We start from the raw sequence: 23,762 nt of genomic DNA, 5'->3' as shown, positions 1-23,762 counted from the left end.
TTGACGGACACGCAAAATGCACTGAATCCTAGCCATAAACAGCTTCGCTGTAAAAAGCACAATGCGTCTAATACTACATGCCCTAGACTCTGAGTGCACTAATGGGATTTCTCTGCCAATGCAGTACTATAGTTTCGACGTTCAACAAGTGCACCAGACCACTGTTGCACCTTGAGTGCTTCGGCCGTCATGTTTGTTTTAAGATAAACTTCCTGCATTCAAATATGCCGTAGCTAGAACACCTTCTATAACAAACGTTCGAATTATCCGCCAGCTGAGTCGCTAACCGCTCAAAACTTGAGTCGTGGCCCCCGAGATTGTTAATTGCATGCGCTTCTAAACTTCGGAAGCCGCGCTCGCGCCGTAGCAGTTGTTCAGATACCCAATAGATGGCGCGAGCGCGCCAAGGGCGCCGGGCGCCACTTTACGGGGAATTTGCGCATTCGTCAACCCAACATGGCTGACCTTGTGTGGTGGTGCGTTCCATATCGGCCGTCAACTATGACGTTTTTCCTCTAGGTTTACCGGGAAGAAAACAATCTCATGAGTTTCGGAACGTAGGTCGAGCGACGCTAAATGTAAGTAGACGCACAGGCTATACATACTGTGGCTGACTGCATGGAATCCTTGCGTCAATTCATGACCGGCCGCTGCACTCATTACGGTTTTCTACGTCGCTCTTTTACCGCCCCGTTACGGAATAGGTTTCCCTTGCTTTCCGGCATTTCGCCGTCATTAGCGAAATGAGTGGCGTCATTGCTGACATAAAGTGGTGTGCTTGTGAGTACACTTTGTATGTTGCGGCACTGCGTCAAAAGATCTGGCACGGTAGTAATAAATCGAAGCGTATCACCCATTTGGTGTCTTCTTTCGATTATAAACGAACTTTGTTATGTTTTGCTGCTTTAAATCAGTGTCTTGACAATGGATTATTCCTTGACGCACATTTTGCCAAGGCTGTGAAGCTTACAGATCAGGAGACACTCTGACTCTTAGGTGTTACCAGTGCGCGTTCGTCTTTTCGCCGCCTGTCTTTCATTCATTGCGTATGCGGTTTCGTGCTATTTGATCGACGCTGGCCGTGAAATCCTCCCAGCGCTGTCGTTCAATTGTACCGCTCGTTAACTTTGTTCCGTGCTACCTCCGCAACGCTTTCATAGCGGTTTCTTTTACATGTGGTAGCATTAAATCTTATGAATGCGGCATCCGAAGCTGCCTCGGCAGTAGGTTTCGAATGTGCGCAACACCGTAACGTCACAGTCCGACTCTAATAATGAACTTCCCCTGTTCGAGAAATTATTTTCAGCTCCGGTGAAATGTGATTTTTTGAAAGCCAGCGGTGGAGGTAGCTAGCGATATTAAAAGAGAAAAGAACTGTAAGTAATTCGGTCACGATGTACTCCTGAGTACGCGACATGTTTCTGCCAGGTATTTCCAGTAGTTCCAAGAAAAACGGGCATTAAGCTGCGGGTAAGTTGAGCCCTCTGCTTACTCAGCGTGGCTGCATTTCACTCCAGCTGGCAGGTCTTGCTAGACACAATCTCTTTAATAAAAGCACTGCCACGTTCGGCGGAATGTTTGCGTGCTGCGCTTCCCGTCAGCGATGCTGAAGGAATTGTTTTTCCTTGCTCGTAATGTGTGCAGCCAATAATTGACTTGTGCATAAGCTTTGAGTCGGTGATCCGGTTCTTTCTACGAAAAAAAAAAAAAGAAGACATGAGTTACCTACAAGAAGTCGATATGATGATATTAAGTAAATTGATATTTAATCACTGTAATTATGATGAATCACTAGAAAATGCACAAAGTATCATCCTACCATCTCTACTTTCTTTCTGTGGAATCTGTAGTATAGTGTCTATAATCTGTAGTATCATGTATACTTGACACATTTATTTACAGTCTGTGATAATCTGTTACAGAATTAAGTGAGCAGTACCATTTTTGCATCCTCAATTATTCTAGTTAGGATTTATTTTATAATAGGGCCAATTTAGTCAATATGTCTGCTTGCTTTTGTGAAGTGGTTTTGTATGCTCCTCTCTACTTTGTATTTTATGTGGCAGTCAACACCCTTCAGGTTTAATTTGACAAAGTCACTGAACGTGCACAGAGTGCTTCACTTGACTCACCTAACCCCTTTTCTTCTTCTCCATGCTTGTGCTACCAAGAAGAAGAAACATTATTGCCATATTTACACTAGCACGAGCCATCTAGTAATTTTGTTGTGTAAGATTTAAGCTTTTTTTTTTTTTCGATTAGACTGCTCTCCTAGGTATGAGATGAATTCAAGATTAACAAATAATGTGCTTGTGTTCCAGATGTCGCTGGGAGCCTTAGGCTGGGTGGGGTTGGCCATAGTTCTTTTCTGGTCATCATTTGGATTTTGGGCCTGCCTTTTACTACCGCTCTGCATTTTCATAACCATTTTAGGGTGAGTATCCACTCTCACATAACGGTGTGTCTCAATGGCACAAGCAGTGCAACTCGTAATTTGACTGTTCGGGGAGTAGCACTTGCACATACCATACAGTTTATGTTCGTTGTGCTCCATGCACCAGCAAGTTTGTTGTGCCTTGTGGGGTCTTGTCCCGCAGTGACATGAGAGCATTCACAGGATGCAGTTGCTGGTTGTAGGATGCTAAAAGAAAACAAAATTCCTGTACTGCCATAGCTCATGCACTGCATGACAGTGTGTTAACGTGGCATGGAAACTTTGCAGTTCTGTAGGCTTAATGACTTAAACACCACTGTGAAGAGCAAGTCGATGAACACATTCAAGTTTACCAGTGTCTTGTTTTGACCAGCAGTTCTGTTTTCACTTTTGCCACAAGGGAGCCCCTCGCATCACCACTGTGTCATGCATAAATCTGGCACCCCTATAAATGAAGAATCGCTGTATAGTTGGCAATGCACTACAGAATAACCCATTCATTCCTTTGTTTAGGAATGTATGTAAAATTAATATATATGTATATATTAAGGTGAAAAAAGAATTATGTAGTAATCTAAATAAATCAAATAAATAAATGTCCACTTTTGCATGTTAGAAAGATAACTCATATAACATTTAACAAATAAAATAAAAGTCATTTTTGTTGTAGAGGATGGCTATTCCACTAATAGCATAAATAGGTAGACTTAAAGCTCAGTGACAGAACTGTCATTGCAAAAATGTGTGAAGTCTCTTTTTCCTCGGTGTTAAGTAATTTATTCAAAAAATTACACTATTCTGTTTTCGTTTTCTCTCTCGGTCTCTCTGCCTGTTCACAATTTCCCTTAAATTTGATGCATGCCTCCACATGTACTACATCTGACAGCTTGTTGGAGTGTGGACTGGCTCATTTTATTGATTATATTGACAGGATATCTGGGACAAAGTCACCTAGTGCAGGGAAAGCACAGGAGCTAGGGTAGTGCTGTGTTTAAATCACTATACATGTCACAGACGAGAAGAAAGGGGGTTAATCGAGGGGCCCGATTTTTATTAGTCGTATCATAAGAAGCCAACAAACACTGACACCAAGGACAACATATGGGAAATTACTTGGGCTTAATAAATGAAAATAAAGAAACGATAAATAAATGGAAATGAAAGTGGATGAAAAACAACTTGCCGCAGGTGGGGAATGGTCCCACAACCTTCGCATTCCGCGTGCGATGCTCTATCAATTGAGCTACCACGGCACCGTTTCCCCATCCACTTTCTTGGGTATTTATGTTTCCTAGCAGAATCTTGGAAGTGTTAGCGCCACCACTCGCAGACCTTGGCGGCGGATGTGGAGCATCCTTTCTGCCACAGGCATTATGAGAATGTGATTATTTTGGGTGAAGCCAACCGGTCACTAAACCCACACATGCTACCTGAAGGCATCAGTATTGCAAGATTCAAGACCTTTGTTATGTAATAAATGAGAAGAAAGGGGGTTAACCGAGAGCATCGCATGCGGAATCCGAAGGCTGTGGGATCATTCCCCACCTGCGGCAAGTTGTTTTTTCATCCACTTTCATTTCCATTTATTTATTGCTTCTTTATTTTCATTTATTAAGCACAAGTAATTTCCCCTATGTTGTCCTTGGTGTCGATGTTTGTTGGCTTCTTATGATATACATGTTACAGGTTCTTATTTTCCCACACAAAGTTGATCCCAGTCTGTAACATCTTCAAAAGGGTCTAAATGCCCTTAAACTTGGTGCACAGAACAGTTCTTGCCATATTCACTAGACACTTTAGCTTAGGAGGGCAACTGTGCTTACTAGGAGTTTTCAAAATGTAGGGAAAGCTAGAAGTTTGCTTGGTCAGAAACTGGCAGCAGGCTGTGTGCATACAGTGAGAACAGCGTCGAAAGCCATCTTAGGGGAGTGCATCTTGCAGATGCATTAACACTATTTGCATCTGTTACCACGATTGGCCATTAGTATTTACAGCTTATAATACTGCTTATAATTATTACAGCTTATTACAGCTTATAGTTTTTATTGCTTGCAAGACGTCTTATGTGCTTACATAGTGCAGAGGATCTCAATGGCTGCGGCATTGTGTCGCTGATAGCATTGCTGGTGGTTCACTTTTCTGCCATTGCATTTGCAATCTGGTGGGGCAGTCGCAAAAATACCCTTGTACTGAAGTTTTGGTGCACGCATAAAGCTGCCAAGTCACAAAAATCAGTCTGGAAGAACTTTGAAGGCTGTGATTTGAAACTGTTAAAACTTGCCACAGGAAGTGTGATCATGATCAGCTCGTCCTCAGATTCATGTTCAAGAAACATTATTTGTTGTAGAAGCTGCTAACATAGGCAAAACTCTAAGGGTTTCACATTGCTCCACTACCTATAGTCAAATGTGCCTAAATAACGGTCATGTGTGCAAGGTTTGACCTCGTACCAGCTGCCATGGCTCTATGGTTATGACTCTTGGACGCTTGCCTCTGCAGCTGCATTTTAATGGTGGTGGGCTAACAAAGTCTTTTATTCTTTTTGTTCTGCTTCCCTTTCAATTTTTCAGTGTTGTTGCAGAAGGCTATGCTGTCAGATGCCAATATATTAATATAATCGCCCTACTTGCCTTTGAGTTACCATTATGGAAGAAAAGCCACTTTAGTACCATTGGTGGCTTTTTAGAGCCCAGTTGTGTCCCTGTTGTTGCTATAATTGTGTTCATAATGTTTTGGGATCATGTTTCACTTAGAAGCACAGTATTGTCATGCAACTGTGGTACGTAACATTAGCTTGTTTGTTCTGGCCTCCATGCTTAGTTAAAGGCTTTTGGGTTGACGCAAGGGATACTCCTAACTGCTCTGAGAATTCGTCGTCGTCCTAGCTTCACCAAAGATCATTACATACATTGCTTTGTTCATTTTTAAGCATCATATTTATGGGCTACCTGATGGAGTATCAGCAACAGCTAGAGCCATCCTATGACCCTGCTTCACCACACATTCCTGAAAACCACAGCATCAAAGGCCTTCCTCAAGTAAGCTGATGGTTTGCTATTCTGAACATTTCCGTAAGTGCTCTTGCTTAGGCTATATGTGGTTAAGCTTGACTGGAGAAAATTTGTGCATGTCACCTTCACTGCACACATTTGAAGGGATGCTAAGAGAAAAAGGAATGTTAATCTGCTTCATCGGATCACAATTTTGGTGCACTATAAACATCAGTAAAAGTGCTCCATGACTAGATGCATGGCACTCTTTTTCTATTTCACGGCCTTTCTTTCAGGCTTGGAAAAAAATTTTATGTAGCACGTACTGAGCAACAGAACGCTGGATCAGAAATTCTTTAGGATGGTCTACAATTTTCTCATTGACACTTTTGCTCTGATTGTAGTATTGTGAACACCGTCTTGTGCTACTGCTCTAAACCAATAAATGGTGCTTGCTGCCTGTCATAGAGTGTTGGCCAAAGACATTTAATCAGAGACTTTGTACTCAATACCAAAACTCTGCAAGAAAAAAAATTGATTTCTGGTGTGTTGCCTGTAGCAACTGATCCATAAAGGGTTAAGGTTACCTGTGGTCACAACTGTCTGTTTTGGTATGGTTGAATAGAAAAGAGGCCATAGCATTTCAAGCCAACCATGCCTACAGTGTGGGCTCATACAGGCAGGGATGATTTAAGGGGTCTCCAGCCAGTGCTACATCAGCAACTTGCTGAAGGGCTTTCCACAACACAGCGCTTTGAGTTCGAGCTGTTATGCATTGATGGAAGTCCTTGACAATGAAGTGGCTGGTAAAGTGCTTGAAACCAGGTCTCGTCACTGTCAAGCCATTGTGCATTGTTTTACAACTAAAAGATATGTGCCTCTTGTTTTGTCTTGCTTGCTTTTTATAGAAGCATTGCATGCCCAAAGTGAAACTACTGCATAGTATGACAGAAGTTGTAATAGCTGCAGCAGCTCCATGGCTGTGACGGTCTGGTTCAAAGCATGAGGTTGTGAGCTTTCATTTCTCGCCATGCTGGCCATAGAGTTTTCTACAAAAGTTACTAGAGGGAACTCCGGTGCCATTGTCTACAGGAAGTGCAAGTATGTCAGTTTGGCTGTCACGGGGATGATGGACAATACATGGATTTGCCCACATTTCGTCCTTCTGGCTTCGTATGGTTTTTTGGCCTTTCAAATTGATCATTTTCAACAAGATATTGCGTTACAAATACAGCAATTCACAATGATTTTACGTGCGTGCAAAGAGCTATTGCCTTGTTGGGTTTGGGAAACGATGATCGCTTGAAAATTGAGAAAGATGAGCGACAAATAAAGGCACCAGAACATCTGAAGTCAAAAGTATGTAGATGGGACAAATCCGCGTACTACCTATAATTCCCATGGTAGCTTCACGATCGCGGCACCAGAGTTTTTTCTAGCAATTTTTGTAGGAAACTCAGCGATACCAATCACATTTCCACGCAGCATGAGCAACATGTCATTATCGGCTGCTTGCCAGAATTATTTCTGTGCAGTCAAAAAGATCCCAGGGTGTTGAAAACAATATATAGCACAGATGGGGTGTTAGGATGTAAAAATTACTCTGAACATTTACAGGCTTTCTTGGCGTTCCTTTAGAGTCCTAAATACAGTTTGAAGACGTTTTATTTGTTGATTTTTCGGTGCTGGGTTGTATGTACTGTTTACCCTTGTGATTTCTTTAATGCTGCTCAGTAGATACTTATTCTGAACTTTCTCATTTAGATTACAACCGCCATTCTAAAGCCACCGAAAAAGACTCGCTATGTACGGTATTTGACCGGGCACCCAACCATAGATGACCCATTATCAGAGGTACGAATTCCAGCATTTTGTTTCAATTTTTCACTTGCTTTATGTTACAAACATTTCTTATAAAGTGTGGAGTATCTGCTTGACTAACCGGTACACTAAAGTATATTACCAAATCTGTGCAAGCAGAAATTCATGTGACATTGTGTTTGCTGTTTTCTTTCTAGGTTTTGAACTACATTCTGCGGGACTACGTATACAACTGGTATCTTGACCTCTCTAATGATGAGGCTTTCACGGACCACATCCGAGATCTTGTTCACCAAGTGATTGTTAATCTGTCAATGAGGTAATGTGCATTTAGCTCAAGAGGTTTTCTTTGTAATTCATTTTAAATGCTACGCTCCTGTCTTTGTCTGGTGTAGTGTTGGAACTTGCGGTGTCAAAACGTGGCACATATTCTCAGTTTTGATGTCAGATGTCATAACAGGCATGGCTTTTGCAAAGCCCTTCTTAAAAATTATAATTGCTTTTAAGTTATTCTTATGAATTAGAGCCCTTTTCACATGGCTGACTTAAACTGTGCTGCACATGTTCACAAGGTGAATTTATGTTGTTTTCTGTTATATCTTTTATTTAACACTCTGCCCAGAATTGGTTTCCGAGAAAAAAAAATTCAGATGAATTTTAAGAAATCCGTCGATTCCAAATGCAGTTTACAGCTGTCACTTAAATTTTTTCTCTGTAACAAGCAAATGAATTTTGTTTTCAGTGTGAATTGTTGAAAACTATACATGTCAGTTTTTCTATGGTAAAAGATTGTTAGCTAGTGGTCAAAATTTCATATCTTGCCTTTTTTGCATTAGGTAGCTGTCGACTCCATAATTACAGTGTGTTGCCTTAATTACTTGAGAGCACCAGAAACCATTGCAGCACCTTTTTATGCAGCTCATTCAGAACGAGCCAAATGCAGCACAGCTTTCCACATGACAAAGGAGACTATTCGTGTCACTGAAAGTAGCAGTAGTGGTCGTGGGGCGTATCGCAAATAACTCAAGAGCGCACCAGTCAGCCCACTGTGGCATGTCGTGGAAAGCTGCTAATTGGCTAATTGGCTTCGAAATTCGGGGGAACCCACTCTCCTCACTTGTCCCATCAGGCACTGGATGGGCTCTGCTTTCAGCAGCGCAGTCATAGTTTGTATGTACACTTCAGTGGTGTCTTGTACGATGAGACTGCCACATTAGGATTCAGTGATGTGTATCCTTATTCCCCGGACTGTTCAGTGTGTGGCACTGTAGAGACTATAGACCATGTGCTCATGGTGTGCCCTGAGTATGCGCGCGAAAGACTGACAATGGCAGATACCTTGAGACATTTACACAATAAACCACTGTCGGAGGATCTCTTGCTAGGTGCTTGGCCACAGAGTTGGCAGACGATAGAAACAATGCATTCTCTTTCACGTTTCTTAGGCAACACAGGCCTGGTCTCACGCTTGTGATACCAGTTATGCAATGTGTCCTTCACCTCGTTCCTCCCATTATCATCCCCCATTGTGACCCTTTTTCTTCCCTTCTTCCCCTTCCCTTACGTGGAGTAGCAGGCCAGATGCTCAATTTTCCGGCCGACCTCTCTACATTTTCCAGTCGTTAAACTACTTCTTCGTGTCTCCATATTCACATCTGAACCCAGGTTGCACTTGGCATTTGCTTTGAATTGGTCGCAATAGAAGGTAGCATAATGAATTATTTGTTATGCTCTCAAGAACTTGAGGCTCCAGAGAATTACTGGGTCTACATCTATCCACTAAATAACTATAAACAAGACAGAAGTTTTCTGTCAGTGTCACAAAGGTGTCTCTGTCACAAAAGGACGCAGACAAAAGAAAAAGGATCGCATATAAAATGAGCCCAGTTCAACGCTCATGTTGTGTGCACATGTTGCGCTTTATTTATCTGCGTCGTTTCGCACTGGTTTTAAGCATGAAAGCCTTAACAACTTGCTCAGCTTTTTGTGATAATTAAAATCCGTCATTTTTAGAGCATTGAGTGCTCTTTTTATTGTGCAACATCATCACAGACGCAGTATAGAGTTACGATTATTTGAGCTTTTTTTGTCTTTTCCACTTCTAAAAAGCTTTTTCTTTCTGCATGCCACTGTTTATGACTCAAGCTCCTTTTGTATCATACAGAACTCTTTGGGGCCATTTCATCTTGGCCAATGCTTTTTTATTTTGATAGCCCTACTTATCAAGGGGGTCAGCCAGGAAATCCCAGAAGGATGCAAATTTTTGTCCAGAAACATGTTTTTGTAAAGCATGTTCTTGGTGCAGGAATCAAAGTGATGGACCTTGACAGAAAATGAAGAGGGAATCTAAAGGCAGGTTACCTTTGAGATGCAAAGTATTAAGTGGAGCCTAATGATGCTCGATTGTGTACTGAATGCAGATTTGCTGTCATTATCTATTCCCTTTCTATTTACTTTTTTGACATTGACACTTGCAGGTTTCTGCCAAGCATGTTCTTTTAGTAAACCACACCTGACTTGAGTTGGTTGCGTTGTTCGCAGGGCCAAAGGGGTGGATTGGGTCCAGTACCTCACCATTCAACTAGTCGATGATTTTGCATCCCATCTGCGCCTATTTCGCCAAGCGCAGACCAGGCTCAAGGTCAAGAAAGATGATGGTAAGAAGGCACCCCCGTTTCTTTGCCTATTTAAACCGAACAGGAATGCATGTTTCATAAAGGCTTCATTCATACTAGAGCATGCATAGCTATGTTGTGTTTCGGAGGTGTTTATGGGGATGGGAAGACTCCTCTCTTTGTGCCTGCTTGATTCTAAGCTGTCTTCAAATACAAGACGAAACCTAGAAATGGAAAGGTCAGGAGTTTTACTTTGATTGTAAGCCACCAAGGAAAAATGTGTAAAGTGAAACAAAGTTCTTTCTCACCTACGATGAAAGTTACAAATTGTTTGCATTATCAGGGTGTCTACCAACCGGGAATTCTGAGGGATTTTGAGCAGTCTGGAAAGACTCAGGGAAAACTCAGGGAATTTGTGCTTCTAACACGGAAAATTGGCTGTAATTTTATTGAAAGGATTGAAAGTCGAGGTAATGCTGGCTCGAGTAACAGACAGGAATCGTAATGAATCGTCTTTGACGTCCTGCCGTCAGCTGGAGGAATTGCCAGTGTACAGACAACGACCGACTTCCTGGATTCCCGATAATTTGGACGGCTTTGCGCCACCACGACGTACCCCATAGAGTCAATGTATCAGAATGTTTTAAATTTCGTACGTAAGAACTCTTCGCTGTCCGATTTTCCGGAGGTGTTGCCGTGACCGCAGGTCCGAAACGGCGTTAATCAAAGCCACCACCGCTGCCATTTTGATTACCTTGCCGCCTGAAACCGGCTCTATCGCACGCAGATCAGCTGGCAGCCGGAGCCACCATGGCGGCAACGCTAGGCCTAGCTGCTTTGGCGTTCGCTATGAAGTTTCTTGCCGATGGATGCCGTGTTTTTTATTGAAAGAATTCGCTTCTGTCAGCAATGGCACAGACTCCGCCTTTGTGGTCCTAGCAGTTGGCTTAGAAGCTTGGAAAGCACAGTGTGTTGCATAATGCCGGTTCCCAAAAGTCAGCTTCGCCTCAGTACACAAATGTTACTTATGGTATCTTCGACTGGTCGCCTGTATGCCCCGAAGCAGAGTCGGGTAGATCAGTCGTTTCCCGAGCTCAAAGATAGGGGACAAGCGCACAAGCCGAATGTGCGACTCGCTCTCGGAGGAGGAAATCGCTGATGCGAAACCACGTGACTACTGCCAACGTCCAATGTTTCGCCTATCCAAAGCTCCCGGCGCTGCCGGAAAAACCGGCGGACGTGCCGGCGGGACGAACGTTCGTCAAGACGCCAGCATGCAGTGGCCTAGGTTGCCGAGGTTACGGTGGGCCGTCGCCAACGGCAGCGGTGCTGCGATGACGTTTCAATCTCGATGACTGCTCCGACGACAGGGCTCGGAGCGCCTCAGAGCGCTCCAAGATAGAGGAGAGCAATCGAGAAGAACCAGCCGAACACATGGCACGCACCCTCTTTCAACCAGCCGAAGGCAACGCCGCTCGCAAGAGCGCTCCAGAGTGCTCAGAAACGACCAGCCGAAGATAGCATTAGTGAAGCGTACGCAAAAGTATTGCAGTGAAGCATAACAAGCGTGGGAAGGGGCTATTTCCATGGGACACAGTATGTATTCCTTAATTACACACGCATGCACCCGGTATTTCCTGTCACAGTATGAGCACCGATATGCCTAATAGGTGTACTAGCAGGCATTCAGAGCGTTTTCGAATGTGCCTGTGGTGGATTGAGCCCTTAAGGGCAGTAAATGACATGCATTCATTTTTTCCAACTGGCCGATTTTTCTGACGTTTTCACGGCCCCAGGAAGTTCAAAAATTGGATGTGGACTGTGCAACTGACCAAGAAGATGCTTTAAGTGGTCTGTGGGGTGAACGAGTGGTGGAAGGAGGACAAGAACAAAAAGGACCTATGCACTGAGGAATGAACGGGAAAGGAAGCGTGCTGCCGCCGTTTTGAAGGAGCTTGAGCTGAAAAAACAGTGTTGGCTGATGCCGAGATGCAGGTGTCCCTCATCCAAATGAAAAGAAACTCTTTAAAGCAATGAAACACAACGCTGAGGCGTCGTGTGCAGGCTGAGACTATGTCAGGACAGTTGAGGTTGACTTACGAGCTGTTGAGAGAGAATCTCAATTGTGACGACGTTCGGGCCTCATACCGCTGAACTTGCTATCATTTGATAGAAATAGCTAATATTCAAAAATATTTGCTTCTGTATTCATCTCCTTTTATTCGTATTTGAGAATGTCCGACTCTATTTGCAAAGTTTTTCGAAGACATTTTATTTGCTGTGCATTTTACTAACCTATTCCTTCTATTCTCTTTTTGAATAACATAAACACTACTCTTTAGTATTCAAATTGGACTAAGTCGGTTTTTTTTTTTTAATGTTTTCGCATGCTTACTAGAGAGTGACAGCATCGGGCGATATGGCTTCAGCCACTCTTGACATAGAACATAGTTCTGTGTCACTCAGGGAATATTGCAAAGGCACTCAGGGAAAACCTGGAAAACTCTAGGAATTTGGAAATGTCAACTTGGTAGACACCCTGATTATATTGCGATGCATTGAAGCCTGTAGTGCTCTTGCACTTGGTTCCTCACACAATGTACCACCTCTATGATAGTTTAACTCAGTGCATTTGTAATGCAGCAGTTTCAGTAAGATAACAGGTTGAGTTTAGTACTGTAATCCTTTCATACAACCACTGGTCTGGTTGCCATCTGCCATAGTGATGTAGGGTCGGTGCAACCAGCCACTGTTATCTGATGCTACTTCCTATTTGGCCATTTGGTGTAGTTCATCCTGAAACTGCTTGTCAAAGGTGACATCATGGTGACATCAGGAAAAAGAAAGTTATTTCAATACTGGCTTCTGATTTAAAAGAGTATTTTGCTTGTGTGGCCTCTCACCTTAATTTGTCTAGCCATCTTTTATCATCCAAGAGCCAGTATGACAATCGTAATGCCGGAGTCAGAAATTCGACAGCCTAAAGAATAATTAAGCAGGTCTGTTATGTGGACTCGTTTGCATAAGGCACTGACTATATCTGTACACTTCTAAACTTTGCTGGTTGAGGTTGTTAGTTTTAACCTCACTGTGGCAGCCATGTCTTGGCATCTGCACACTAAAGTTTGAGTGCACATAAAAGATCCTCACTGTTCGTTTTGATCAGAGGCTCCCAGATGTTTCTTCTACCCCTGACAATGCCATCTGTGAAAGGATGCTTCCAATCACAGGTTTTTCTCTGTATGAAAACAAAACTGCTAAACCAAAGCAAACATGGAGAACCAGCTCTGAAAACAGTCCTGTAATTTCTTTTTTTTTTTTTATCTTAAATGAAACTGCAGCGGTTTTACTACTGCATGTAATTTGGAAATATGTAGTACTTGCAAATTAGTATAGGCATTTAAATTTTTAGTTCGTTTTTTTAAGTTTTAGCATACACTCAGAAACAAAATATCATCCATGTCTTCTGCTGGCTCTTACCGTATATGCTAATTCAGTTCGGTGTTTCTGTCAAGTTAGAAGCTGTATCCAACATGCAAAAGTGCCAGCTGCAGAGCTGTGCATTTTATCGGAGCTCAGTCTTGGGAGCTCCTACTTTATATCCAAAACACCTTGTTATGGTATGCCTTAATTCATCTGCATTTATTTTTCTCTCTTCCTTGCTATATTTCCAGATTTCGGAGGAAAAACCCCAGATTTGCTTACATTGTTCTTCAGCTTAGAAACCACCATGGAGCGTAGCATGTGCCGTGATCTAGTCTGCATTTCAAAAGAGCGGGAAATGGGTGAGGATAAATTGCGTTTGCGTAGTAAAGTGCATATACAACTGTGTAATTAAGCTCCTACAACTCCAGCAGTACATTTCTTTCCATCAAAGTGAAAGAAATGACTCTTCGGGGTTATCATTGTATACCAACTACAGCACACTCTAATGTCTCATTTACTGGAAATTGCTGTTTTCTAAATGCATATTGTTTTTAACGCAATTGAAGGCGGTTGTGATAGCATAGCCAATGTTCCATGAAGTGCATATGTCTGTTTCTCAGCTTGCTTATTCAGAATAAGCAGTTACAGCAACCTCATTTATGTTGCATCTAATTGCCATGACACGAGTTAAAATAGGAAAGGTCTGTTTTATAGCTGTCACATTCACAGTTGAGTGTGCAAAAATTTCCTCATACATTAAAAAAAGAAACGAAAATGTCTTTTTTTTTTTGTATTAAATATGTGAGCTTCCTGCATGTTGCAGTGGTTCAGTAAAAAAAAAAATTAAAGAGGCTTTGATGTTTTTCAAGCTTTTAAGTCTCTTGCCAAGTTTTGCGTAAGCTCTCTGAACATATCTGCCGCCCAACATTTCAGAGTACCTCCAACAAGTCGGAGAAGTGCTTCTTTACTTGGTTTTGCCACCGGAAGACTTCCAAAACAAAGTCATGAGGATATTCCTACGAGTAAGTTAACAGCAGTTGCTTTGTATCATTTCGCCGACTGGAAACTCAAGCATATTTGACAGGTTGGTATGTGTCTGCAGGTTGGTGTATGACTGCTCACAGAAATTTTGTAGAAGCCACGTGAAACTGGAATTTCCTTGCACTCTACACATGGCAGCTGTGAGTTAGCAAAGCACACTCTGAACTTTATGTGAGGCATGGCAGTAGTGCCGCAGCAATACTTCTGGTAAAGCATGTTGAGATTTCCATTTCAGGTTCGTAATGTCATGCACACAGAATTGCTCACACCACATGAAATTTAGCAGCTTTAGGTTTTTTTTATGTCAACTTAACAGATCCGTATTTGTCAAGCCCGGCAAGGTCATCCTCATTGAACCCTCTCGCATTTACACAAACCCAATTTTACAGAGTCGGGCAGCAGTGCTGTTCCAAATCGAGGTGGACCATGTAAGTGAGCTTAGAGATCGCAGTTGTGGTACTACAATGTCGGAGGCAACAGCAGGAATGGAAAGGCTGTTATATCTCTTTCTCGGTGACCCACCTTCCCAAATCTATCACAATTTCATGCATTTTGCCAAATTGCACAATGTTAATTACAGTTGTTTAGGGGACATACTGCTCTTTAGGACCTTAATTTAGCCCAGAAATCTTTTTGTGTTTCTTTGCTCCAGATTGGTGTAGAGCATTTATCTTTGCTTGGATGGGCCCCTGTATCGTCCTTGATCAATTTGGCCTTTGCCATAATTATGAACACGTCGTGAAATCTTTAAAGCATGAAATGCTTTTAGCTCCCATTGTTGGCAACCTTCAAGTGACCTTGAGCCAAAAGCCAGAGCCATTATCCGGGCACTTAAGCGAGAGCATCCTGGAAACCAGTCAAGACCGCATTACATACACTAGTTACTTCCCAAACAAGTCACAGAAATATTGCTTCCAAGTTCTTCCAAATGTTTGTTCACAATCTCATTCAAGCTGTAACTTTTAGTGCACTGAAGTTTTATTTGTCATTTCCAGTAGGCGACGTTCAAAAGGCAGATACAGGGCACTATACGCTTGATCGTCATATTTTGGCGCTGAGACAGAGTTGCCTGTGCTCTTTTCAATGCCAGTGGTCCGGCGCATCTGGTGTAGCAGCAGCGCCTATAGTCTCTAGCAGCGTTCAAACTGGTAGCGTCCGGTGCAATACAAAAGGCTGTTTGACATAGACGAGACTTGCAATGAGCTTCTCTCTGTGACAGGAAACTATTGCGTCCATGTGGACCAGTGTATGGACCAGACCACAGTATGGCGTGGTGCTGTGTGGTGTAGTAGGGTGTGCTGTTGCGAACATGCACGACACCCGTTTTATTTCGTTGTGTTCTCAAAACAGCATTTCTGACGGTGCCGCAGTTTTGGAGTGACAATATCTTTTGGTTTACTTATTCTATCGCATATCTTTTTCTTTTTTTTTGACAGATAGATTGACAAGAAGAATGAACTAGGCCTACGATATGAACACATATAGTTACAATAATTTTCAAAAAGCAATCATTTTTCCTGGGTGTTACTGTAGGTTATTACTTCAAAAAGGGGGACATATAACTTTCGCCCAAATCAGCCTAGAACATTCATTCTATCAGCACTTCAAACTCTGCTCCTTTGAGACCATTTTGATATGCCATTCTCCTTCATAAAAACCATCATTTCATGAAGAGCTAACCTCTAAACTAGCCAACACAAGAAGCATAAATTTCTTAACATTTTAGAAACCTCCTGTTGCAATAAAAAATCAATTGCATACTTGAAATCGGCATGTAAATTTACATGAGCGATGCAAGTTTGATCAAAATGTGCCCATAAATAAAACAATTTTGCTTTTAGGTAGAAACGAATGGCATTGGTTGTGTCTGCCATTATAACCATTATTTAGCCACACAGACAGCAGCTTTCAGTACTGCATTGGTGGCTGCGATTATTGTGTGGCAGGGTAAAAGGTTCCGATTCTTGATTACCGACATAGAGGGTGACAAAAAAAAAGCATTATTATTTTCAGTTGCCAATCTGGAAGCAGTATTCACTATGTGAGTGTCTGTTGTATGTGACCAAATGCAGTATGCTTTGTTAAGTGGTATTCACGCTTACCTTACTTTCCTACCTGTGCTAGTGCTTATCTGCACTTTTCTTCCAGGAGCTTCTTGTGAACACAGTGCTGCTGCCTGTGGTAGACCTTGTCTCAGACCCTGACTATGTAAATCAAAGCATTGTCTGGATGGTAAGTGGCATGCTTTCTCTGTAGGGCGCAAGCATGTGTGACCTTCTTTTCTTTCTTTTAAGCTGTTCTCGCGGGAAAGCATAAAACTAGGCAGCAGTGGTGTTCTTCACCACAGCCACTGCTGCCACAACGATCATTACTACTGGTTCTTGTCATTTGGCTGGTGCTGGTCTAAGAAAGTGTACCGTGCCAACCATAAGTATTTAGAAATGTTTTGCACAGTCGCTTTTGCCAAGAAACAGCTTCTGTAAGCAATGCAATAGCCTTAATGAGTAAATAACACATTTCTTACAACTGTTTCACTTCAAAATGTCCCATTTCTTGTTGAGATAGAAACTTCCGCAAAATACAAGGGGCCAAGAAAGCAGAACCCTGTAGCAGCATCAACAGTAGAACTTGTTGCCCTGCCTGGCTTTAAGCCATAAAGTTACTATAGCAACAAGGGTAATCATAGTGAAAAGTCATAGCAGTGAGAACAAGACCGAAGTCAAGTCAGGGAAACAGTTAAGGTTGGCAGTGCCGTTGGTGGCCTTTTATTTTTGTTTCCAAACTGACTTGAAGCAGTGTACATGATACAGTCGACTTAATTCGACCCTGATGGGACCGACAAATTGGTTGCTTTATGTGGCAGGTCAAATTAAACAAGATGTAGAAAAAAACATCGGAGCACACCACTGATTCATTTGGCAGTATCTGCCCAATTCTAGCACGCCCCCAATCAAATGCGCACCCACCTGCTATGTGTCCAAAGTAGACAATACAAAGATGATATTGAAGCTCATAAACAAAATAGAAATTTAACAGGCACCCAATTTTTTAGCACGAAAAATATGTGTTGGACATAGCAGCCGCTTTTCTAAAGTCAGCTTTGCCACGCGATTTTTAATATTACCTTCGCTGTAGTACAGCCATATTAATCGGTAAAGCATATGAATGCCGCAAAGGTCGTTTTGGTTTCGTATCCGATTGCACAGTGCAGGCAACTTGCGGCTCAAATTTCTTTTTAAGAAAAAGGCCACGTGGTAAGAAAAGGTAAATACTGTAATCAGGCATTGCAAGCTATGGTTATTCCTTGGAAAATTTTCCTCAGGCAGGCCAGAAATAGCCCTGCCCGAGGAAATAAGCCAAGATAGGCAGCATCTGCCAAGGCAGGTGCTGCCGCAAAAGGGGACACTGTTGACATCAACATCAGGGTCATGAACGTGTGTGAGGTCTGGTCAAGTTCAAATGATCCGGCACAGGCCCATTTTAGGATCAAAATAACGAAAGCTTGAGCCCATAGAAATGCATGGGCATTGGCCAGGACCTTCGATCAGGATCAAGTTAACCGAAGTCAAATTAACGGAAGTCTACTGCATATTAGTCTAGTTAGTGCATCTTTCAAGTTCACTGTATTGTATCCTAGTTACACGAGCAGCTTAACCGTGGTTAACTCGCTCAACCGTCGTTAACGCGAACCGTAGCCCGCCAGAGTTACACGGGCTATACCGATCACGGTTAATGGTCTGATGATGCGTCACGTGATCTCTTGCATACAGGCTTCATTTTTAATAATTTTTCTTCGACATTTGATTACAGTAGTATAAAGATGTTATCTTTCAAGAAAACAATTATCATATTTGAGAGTTTTAATGTCTTAAGACTAGGTTTTGCACGTGCAGGTTATTTATTTTCGATGCTCCTGCTCTCACTTGTGAACATGCCAGGTGGGCATACAACTATATAAAAAGTCAGAATGAAGGGTTACCAATGGGTAAATATAAAATAAAATTAAGTCCACTGAACGAAAAGGTAAAAAAAATATTCTTAATAAACAAATTAATGTTTCAACTAACAAACATTGGTTACATAATTAAAGGGAGTACAACTTTATGCGAATGCTCTTTGGAACTATAGGCTTGCATTTACACAAAAAAAAAGAATAAGAAAGGAAGAAACGGCAGTGATTTCAGGTGTTAATGTATGTACAGTGCAATTTCACATTGCACAAGTTATATCACAAAAATGTACATGTTAAAGATACTGAAGTTATAACTTAAAAGCAGCGCCATCAAATTGGACAAGAAAATGAGACGCACACAAACACACAGCGTTTGTGTTTGTCTCACTTGTCCAGTTTGATTGCGCTGTTCTTAAATTTTGAAATTTGTACGTAGCCATCATCTCTGTGTAGAGGCACGTGTTTCAACTACTTGAGCGCAGAGCGGCCAGATTATCCTCCCAAACGCATATCAATGCCTCAGTTGTTGTGTCACGCCAAATGATGTGCTTTTGGGGAGATATCTGGGAAGCGCCAGCGCTTCACTCGGGAAAAGTGCCTTCCGCCATTTTGCTTGTTTCCGAAACGTCGATTACACTAAACCGAGGTTGCCAAGCTCGGTTGGCGGTCAACTGTGGTCAGCGGCCTAAGCGCAGTTTCACCTGCCTTGCAACTGCGTTAACCGCGCTTAGCGATAACCACGGTTACGTTAACCGCGGTGAAGGTCACCTGTGTAACAGGGGTATTAGTTGTTTTGTTTGCTAGACAGGTGTGTAACTTTTCTTTCGTTAAAATTGCTTTTGTATCCATTTACCTTGGAGTTGCCTCATTAGGGATCACTTTTTTTATTAATACCTACTTAAAATATCAAACATAGAATGCAGCTTCACCATAACAACAGTATATGTTAAAAGAAGTCAACCTGTGCTATACTATTATTTACTGCTGTGATTAGTGCTTTACAGCGGCGATGAATCTTGGACAAGCATTTAGGCAACATGAACACAGGTACAGTCGAACCCAATTATAACTATACCAGTTTTAATAATATATTAGATATAACAGTAAGTAGCCAATGCATAAACTTTTGTATGTTGTTTATGGTAGTCTAAACAAATTACTACAATGCACCCATGCTGCGTTCTCGGTTATAACAATTAAATCCGGCTACTAGATGTGTGCACCAAAAGGAAAAAGGGGGCAGAACCCTTGAGAAGAAAAAATAAGCGAGGCGCTTTGTCACACCCTTACTTGTTCCGCACAGCCTCATTGCCGGCCTTGCATGCTCCTGTCCCGTCTCCCTTTCACCCTCTCGCCAACGTTTGAGTGTTGGAAGAGAGACGAAGGCGTGCCATGTGGCATGCCCGCCACAAAGGCAGGTGTGGCGAAGCTGCATGCGTGCGTGTGCGTGCGTGCGTGCATGTCCGTGTTTCTTTTTTTTTTCATGACATCACATTCCTTTGCTTTTCAGCGCAAACACCCGGTAGCCAGATTTAATTGTTATAGCCAATAATGCCTCTCGGGAACATTGTAGTAAGCGGTTTATTGTACCATAGAAAACACGAAACTTCAAAGTGCAGCAGCCGCTAATTGTTACATCCGAGTATTGTTAAAACCAGTAATGCTATTAAATGGGTTCGGCTGCACTTCTGTCCGTCTAATTAAAATGTGAAATATTCATCCCCTCTGCTTTTTCCTTGCAACATGGTTATAATAATTATCGGTTATAGCAGTTGGGTTTTCTTGGCGCTTGAATATTGTTATAAGTGAGTTGGACTGTGCTCAAAGCAACTGCAGATTGGTGTGGCTTAGATTAGAGAGCAACTTAGATTTTTGATACAAATCACAGATGAGCATGATGACACTAAACTTGATAAAGCCTTAACAAAGCCTAATAAAGCCTAATAAAGCCTTAGATAAAGCCTTTTTATCGTTTGGGAATAAAAAATGAAAAGTTGTCCATTGCAGTATACTGATAAAGCCTTAGTAAGTATACTGCAATGGACAACTTATCGTTTTCTATTCCCAAACGATAAAAAAAGTTCAGAAAATTTAGGTCCCTATATAATCTTCCATTTTCCTCTCTTTTGCTGAATTCAGTGCTCTAACAACATTCCCACAAGTGATGAGTTCCTGACTGTATTGAAGTGCACTGACAACATAAGTGAGCTGGAAGCCGTCAAAGAAATCGTCCTCCAGGAAATTGCTGTTCAGCGCTCAAAAGACACTGGAGGTAATGATGGTAAGTAGCGAGTAGTCATTATGATAAAATATTGCTACACGAGTGTGATATTTGATTGTCTGAATGAGGCGTGTGTGTGCTATCCTTCGAGAAAAGAGGAGGAAGAATGAACTGGACGCGCGCTGTGAATCTAACCAGTCAGCGCTGCAACCACTGTTGTAAATATAACCTGTAAATAGTTGCTCGTCTTACTGACTCGTCCTTCGCGTAACATTGCGGTGGAGGGTGCCGTTTCTCGTCCTCGCTGCGGAGCTCCATGATGAAGTGATGTTTAAATTTATTGTCCGATCATTGTAGAAATTTTTTTTTCCAAACAAGGTTATAAATTGTATGACAATGAACTATAGGTCAGTGAAACTTTTCTGTGAGGTAGTTTAACATTGCGTACTCTTTCTTGTAGCACATATCCTGTGCCACCTTAAATACTATTAGTAATTTAGGTTGCTTGTATTAATTGTGCTGGGAATGTTTTGTTGCTTTGATAAACTAATTTGGCTTTGTTTTTCAGTGGGGCTATGTGTTCAAATGCCATTAATTGTGGGACCTTCTATGAGTAGCATAACTGTTAGCTCTTTGTTATTGTTACCCGCTATGGGTGCTCAGTGGCTATGGTGTTGGGCTGCTGGATCAAATCCCGGCCATGGCGGCCGCGTTTCGATGGGGGCGAAATGCAAGAACGCCTGAGTACTTAGATTTAGGTGCACGTTAAAGAATGCCAGGTGGTCGAAATGTCCGGACTCCTCCACTACGGCGTGCCTCATAATCAGAAAGTGGTTCTGTCACGTAAAACCCCATAATTTCTTTTGCTTTGTTGTTGTTACTCTCTTGGCAAGAGTGCTAGTAGTGTGAAAAAATTATACAATATGGTTGGTTTTGCGCATGTTTATTTTTACTTACATGTGTTAACATTCCTTACATAAGAGGAAGTGGATTCAGATTGCCGCTTTCATCTACCCATGCCTGTGTCAGCATACCTTATAACAGCATCAGTCTTTGATAAGAATGGCTTTTGTCATTTGCTGACAGAATTTTCACCATTTGAACAGATACTGTGATCAAAAAGCAACTGAACAGCCTGCATTATGTGAAAAAGGTTGTGGAGAACAGGCTTCAGCGTCTCTATGATGGAAGCCTTGACACAGATTCCACTGGTCTACCTTCCGTGAGTGTTGACCTGAAACCTCTTTTCATAGTTGTGCCTTGTCATGAATGTCCAATAAATAACCAGAATTAACAAGTGCTGTTGAGAACTCCTGCAGTGGTAGCATTACTTACTCAGTGAACAAATAACCATAATATAGGCTGATTACATCCTCTTCAGCCTTTGCATTTGTCGAATACAGATTACAAAAAACAAAATTGCAGTTAGTCGTTTAGCATACCTGAAGTGTTTTTCATTTAGCATTTATCTCTGCTTTATTGCACTGAGCCTTAAGACTTTGAGGTTGTGATCTGTATTTAAAAAAGAAAGCATGCCTTTAAGGACAATTTAGTTCAATTGTTTAGCTGGCAGTCAGAGTTGTTCGTCCTTTTGACTAAAGCGCCTTATAACAATAACCTGAGTGTCACTGTGTGAATCTGTGCATGGCTATCCATGAAAATTTATCAGAAAAAGTTTAATCTGCATGACAAAGGCTGGTGTTTTCTTTTATTTCTGCTTAGCAAATTGACTGGAAGAAGCTGACGGCTCCAGGAGTTGAGTTATTCCAACTGCCATTCGATGTTGTTCTGGCAAACAACATTGCATTATCATATTTCATGGGTAAGTCCTGTCGCAGGTCATGAATGGCTTTCTGCCCCAACTTGTTTACATCTTGTAGGTCATGTCCTGTTATGCAGTGCACTTTCAAATGTCTGGATGTTGCAAATTAATTTGCATCTGGCTTTCCTGCTATAAGAAAAGATGTTGGGAGAAGCCCACTTCTTGAAATCAACGTAATATCCTGCCTGCCGGAAGTATTTGTGTTGGTGTTTAAACAGCAATGTTAATATCGCAATGGGAGTAGTATATATATCAAATTATAGTAAACAAAGGCTTATCATCCAAATGAAACCTGGGTCTTCTCAGTTTTTAAGACTGGCATTTAACCGATTGCGTCATCAGGACATGCCTGTATACACTTACCTCAGTCGCTGCCGCACCCATTGGGCATTGTTAGCCCACTGAAGATGGTATCGAATGCTGTTTTCAAGACTTTCCACAGTGCTCACAAACACACTGCATCATGTGACGTATAGTAGGAGAGCTAAACTTTTGTTTTTATGGAGTTATTTTTTTTTCTCACATCGCGTCCATGTTAGAATGGGCTCCAAAGATGTGCGCGCACTCTTCAAAGCTGAAAGCAATAACGGCTGTTTCCAAAAGCGACATGAGTGCTCCGAAACATTGCAGATCTTGCAATTGTGCTGCTTCTGCAAGTGACTTTTGTCGACGGCTTAAGCAGCTTTGGGTCAGAGGATGCTGCCTTTTCATCCGAGTTTGATTCTGAGAGCAACAATGATGGAAATGAACCCAGACCTTGAGGATAAAGTGCTAGTTCATGCTCCTCCACCAAGTGAAGCCATTCAGCATTAGTCAGGTAACATGAAGACATACCAAACTGCAAGAAAGGTTACGACAGCAAAACCTAGCCGAAAACCAGAGTTTACTGCAAGACTTGCAATGGTTTTCCTACATTTCACATTGAGGAGCTGCATTGCTGTGCGGCATGCCCAACTGGGTACTTCTGTGTAAATTTTTGTACTGCAAGTACATTTCAAGAGAAACTTTTCATTTCATCCCAGACAGTGGCTATTAAATTGCGAGACATTTTTTTTTTTTTTCAAAAGATTATAGCATTATTTTTTACAGTTTTGTCTTGGCAATTCATATTTTTTTATTACATAAATCTCATTAGTAAATGTTGTATGCCTGAAAAGTGGATTCATTCTGCTTTGCTTTTCTGTATTGCATAAAACTTTGAGTGCAATAGTTTCTTCAGAAAAAATAAATCTAGCCTAGCCTACAAAAAAGAATGGCTATTTTCCCCATAGTAGGGAAAGCGTTAAAAAGATTGAACAACTGGGAACAGCACATAGTGCATTCATAGCATGCTGAATGTCGATGGTGATAGCGTCATCAGTATCAGCGTAGTGCATATTAAAATCTTGGCAGGTGGAGTGAAACCATGCAACTCAGCATGGACATAAGTGTGCATGTTCT

At 41.8% G+C, this 23,762-nt stretch overlaps 1 protein-coding gene across 1 annotated transcript in view; it reads left to right on the top strand.

Annotated features, from left to right (window-relative positions):
• The first annotated feature begins 450 nt into the window (after positions 1-450).
• LOC142572680 (sorting nexin-13-like) overlaps positions 451-23,762 on the top strand; it is a 70,434-nt gene continuing 47,122 nt past the window's right edge. Inside the window, exons 1-12 of the mRNA XM_075681971.1 lie at positions 451-578; positions 2,322-2,434; positions 5,364-5,472; positions 7,189-7,278; positions 7,443-7,564; positions 9,787-9,902; positions 13,535-13,645; positions 14,220-14,308; positions 16,476-16,559; positions 20,419-20,560; positions 21,607-21,722; positions 22,223-22,322. Of these exons, the coding sequence (XP_075538086.1) occupies positions 2,322-2,434; positions 5,364-5,472; positions 7,189-7,278; positions 7,443-7,564; positions 9,787-9,902; positions 13,535-13,645; positions 14,220-14,308; positions 16,476-16,559; positions 20,419-20,560; positions 21,607-21,722; positions 22,223-22,322 (1,192 nt within the window). The 5' untranslated portion in view covers positions 451-578. The remainder of the gene's footprint in view (positions 579-2,321; positions 2,435-5,363; positions 5,473-7,188; positions 7,279-7,442; positions 7,565-9,786; positions 9,903-13,534; positions 13,646-14,219; positions 14,309-16,475; positions 16,560-20,418; positions 20,561-21,606; positions 21,723-22,222; positions 22,323-23,762) is intronic.

Source organism: Dermacentor variabilis, chromosome 2 (genome assembly GCF_050947875.1).
Source record: "Dermacentor variabilis isolate Ectoservices chromosome 2, ASM5094787v1, whole genome shotgun sequence".
Classification (NCBI taxonomy): Eukaryota; Metazoa; Arthropoda; class Arachnida; order Ixodida; family Ixodidae; genus Dermacentor; species Dermacentor variabilis.
Note: the sequence above shows the minus strand (reverse complement) of the source record. Positions and strands in the feature narration are given on the sequence as shown.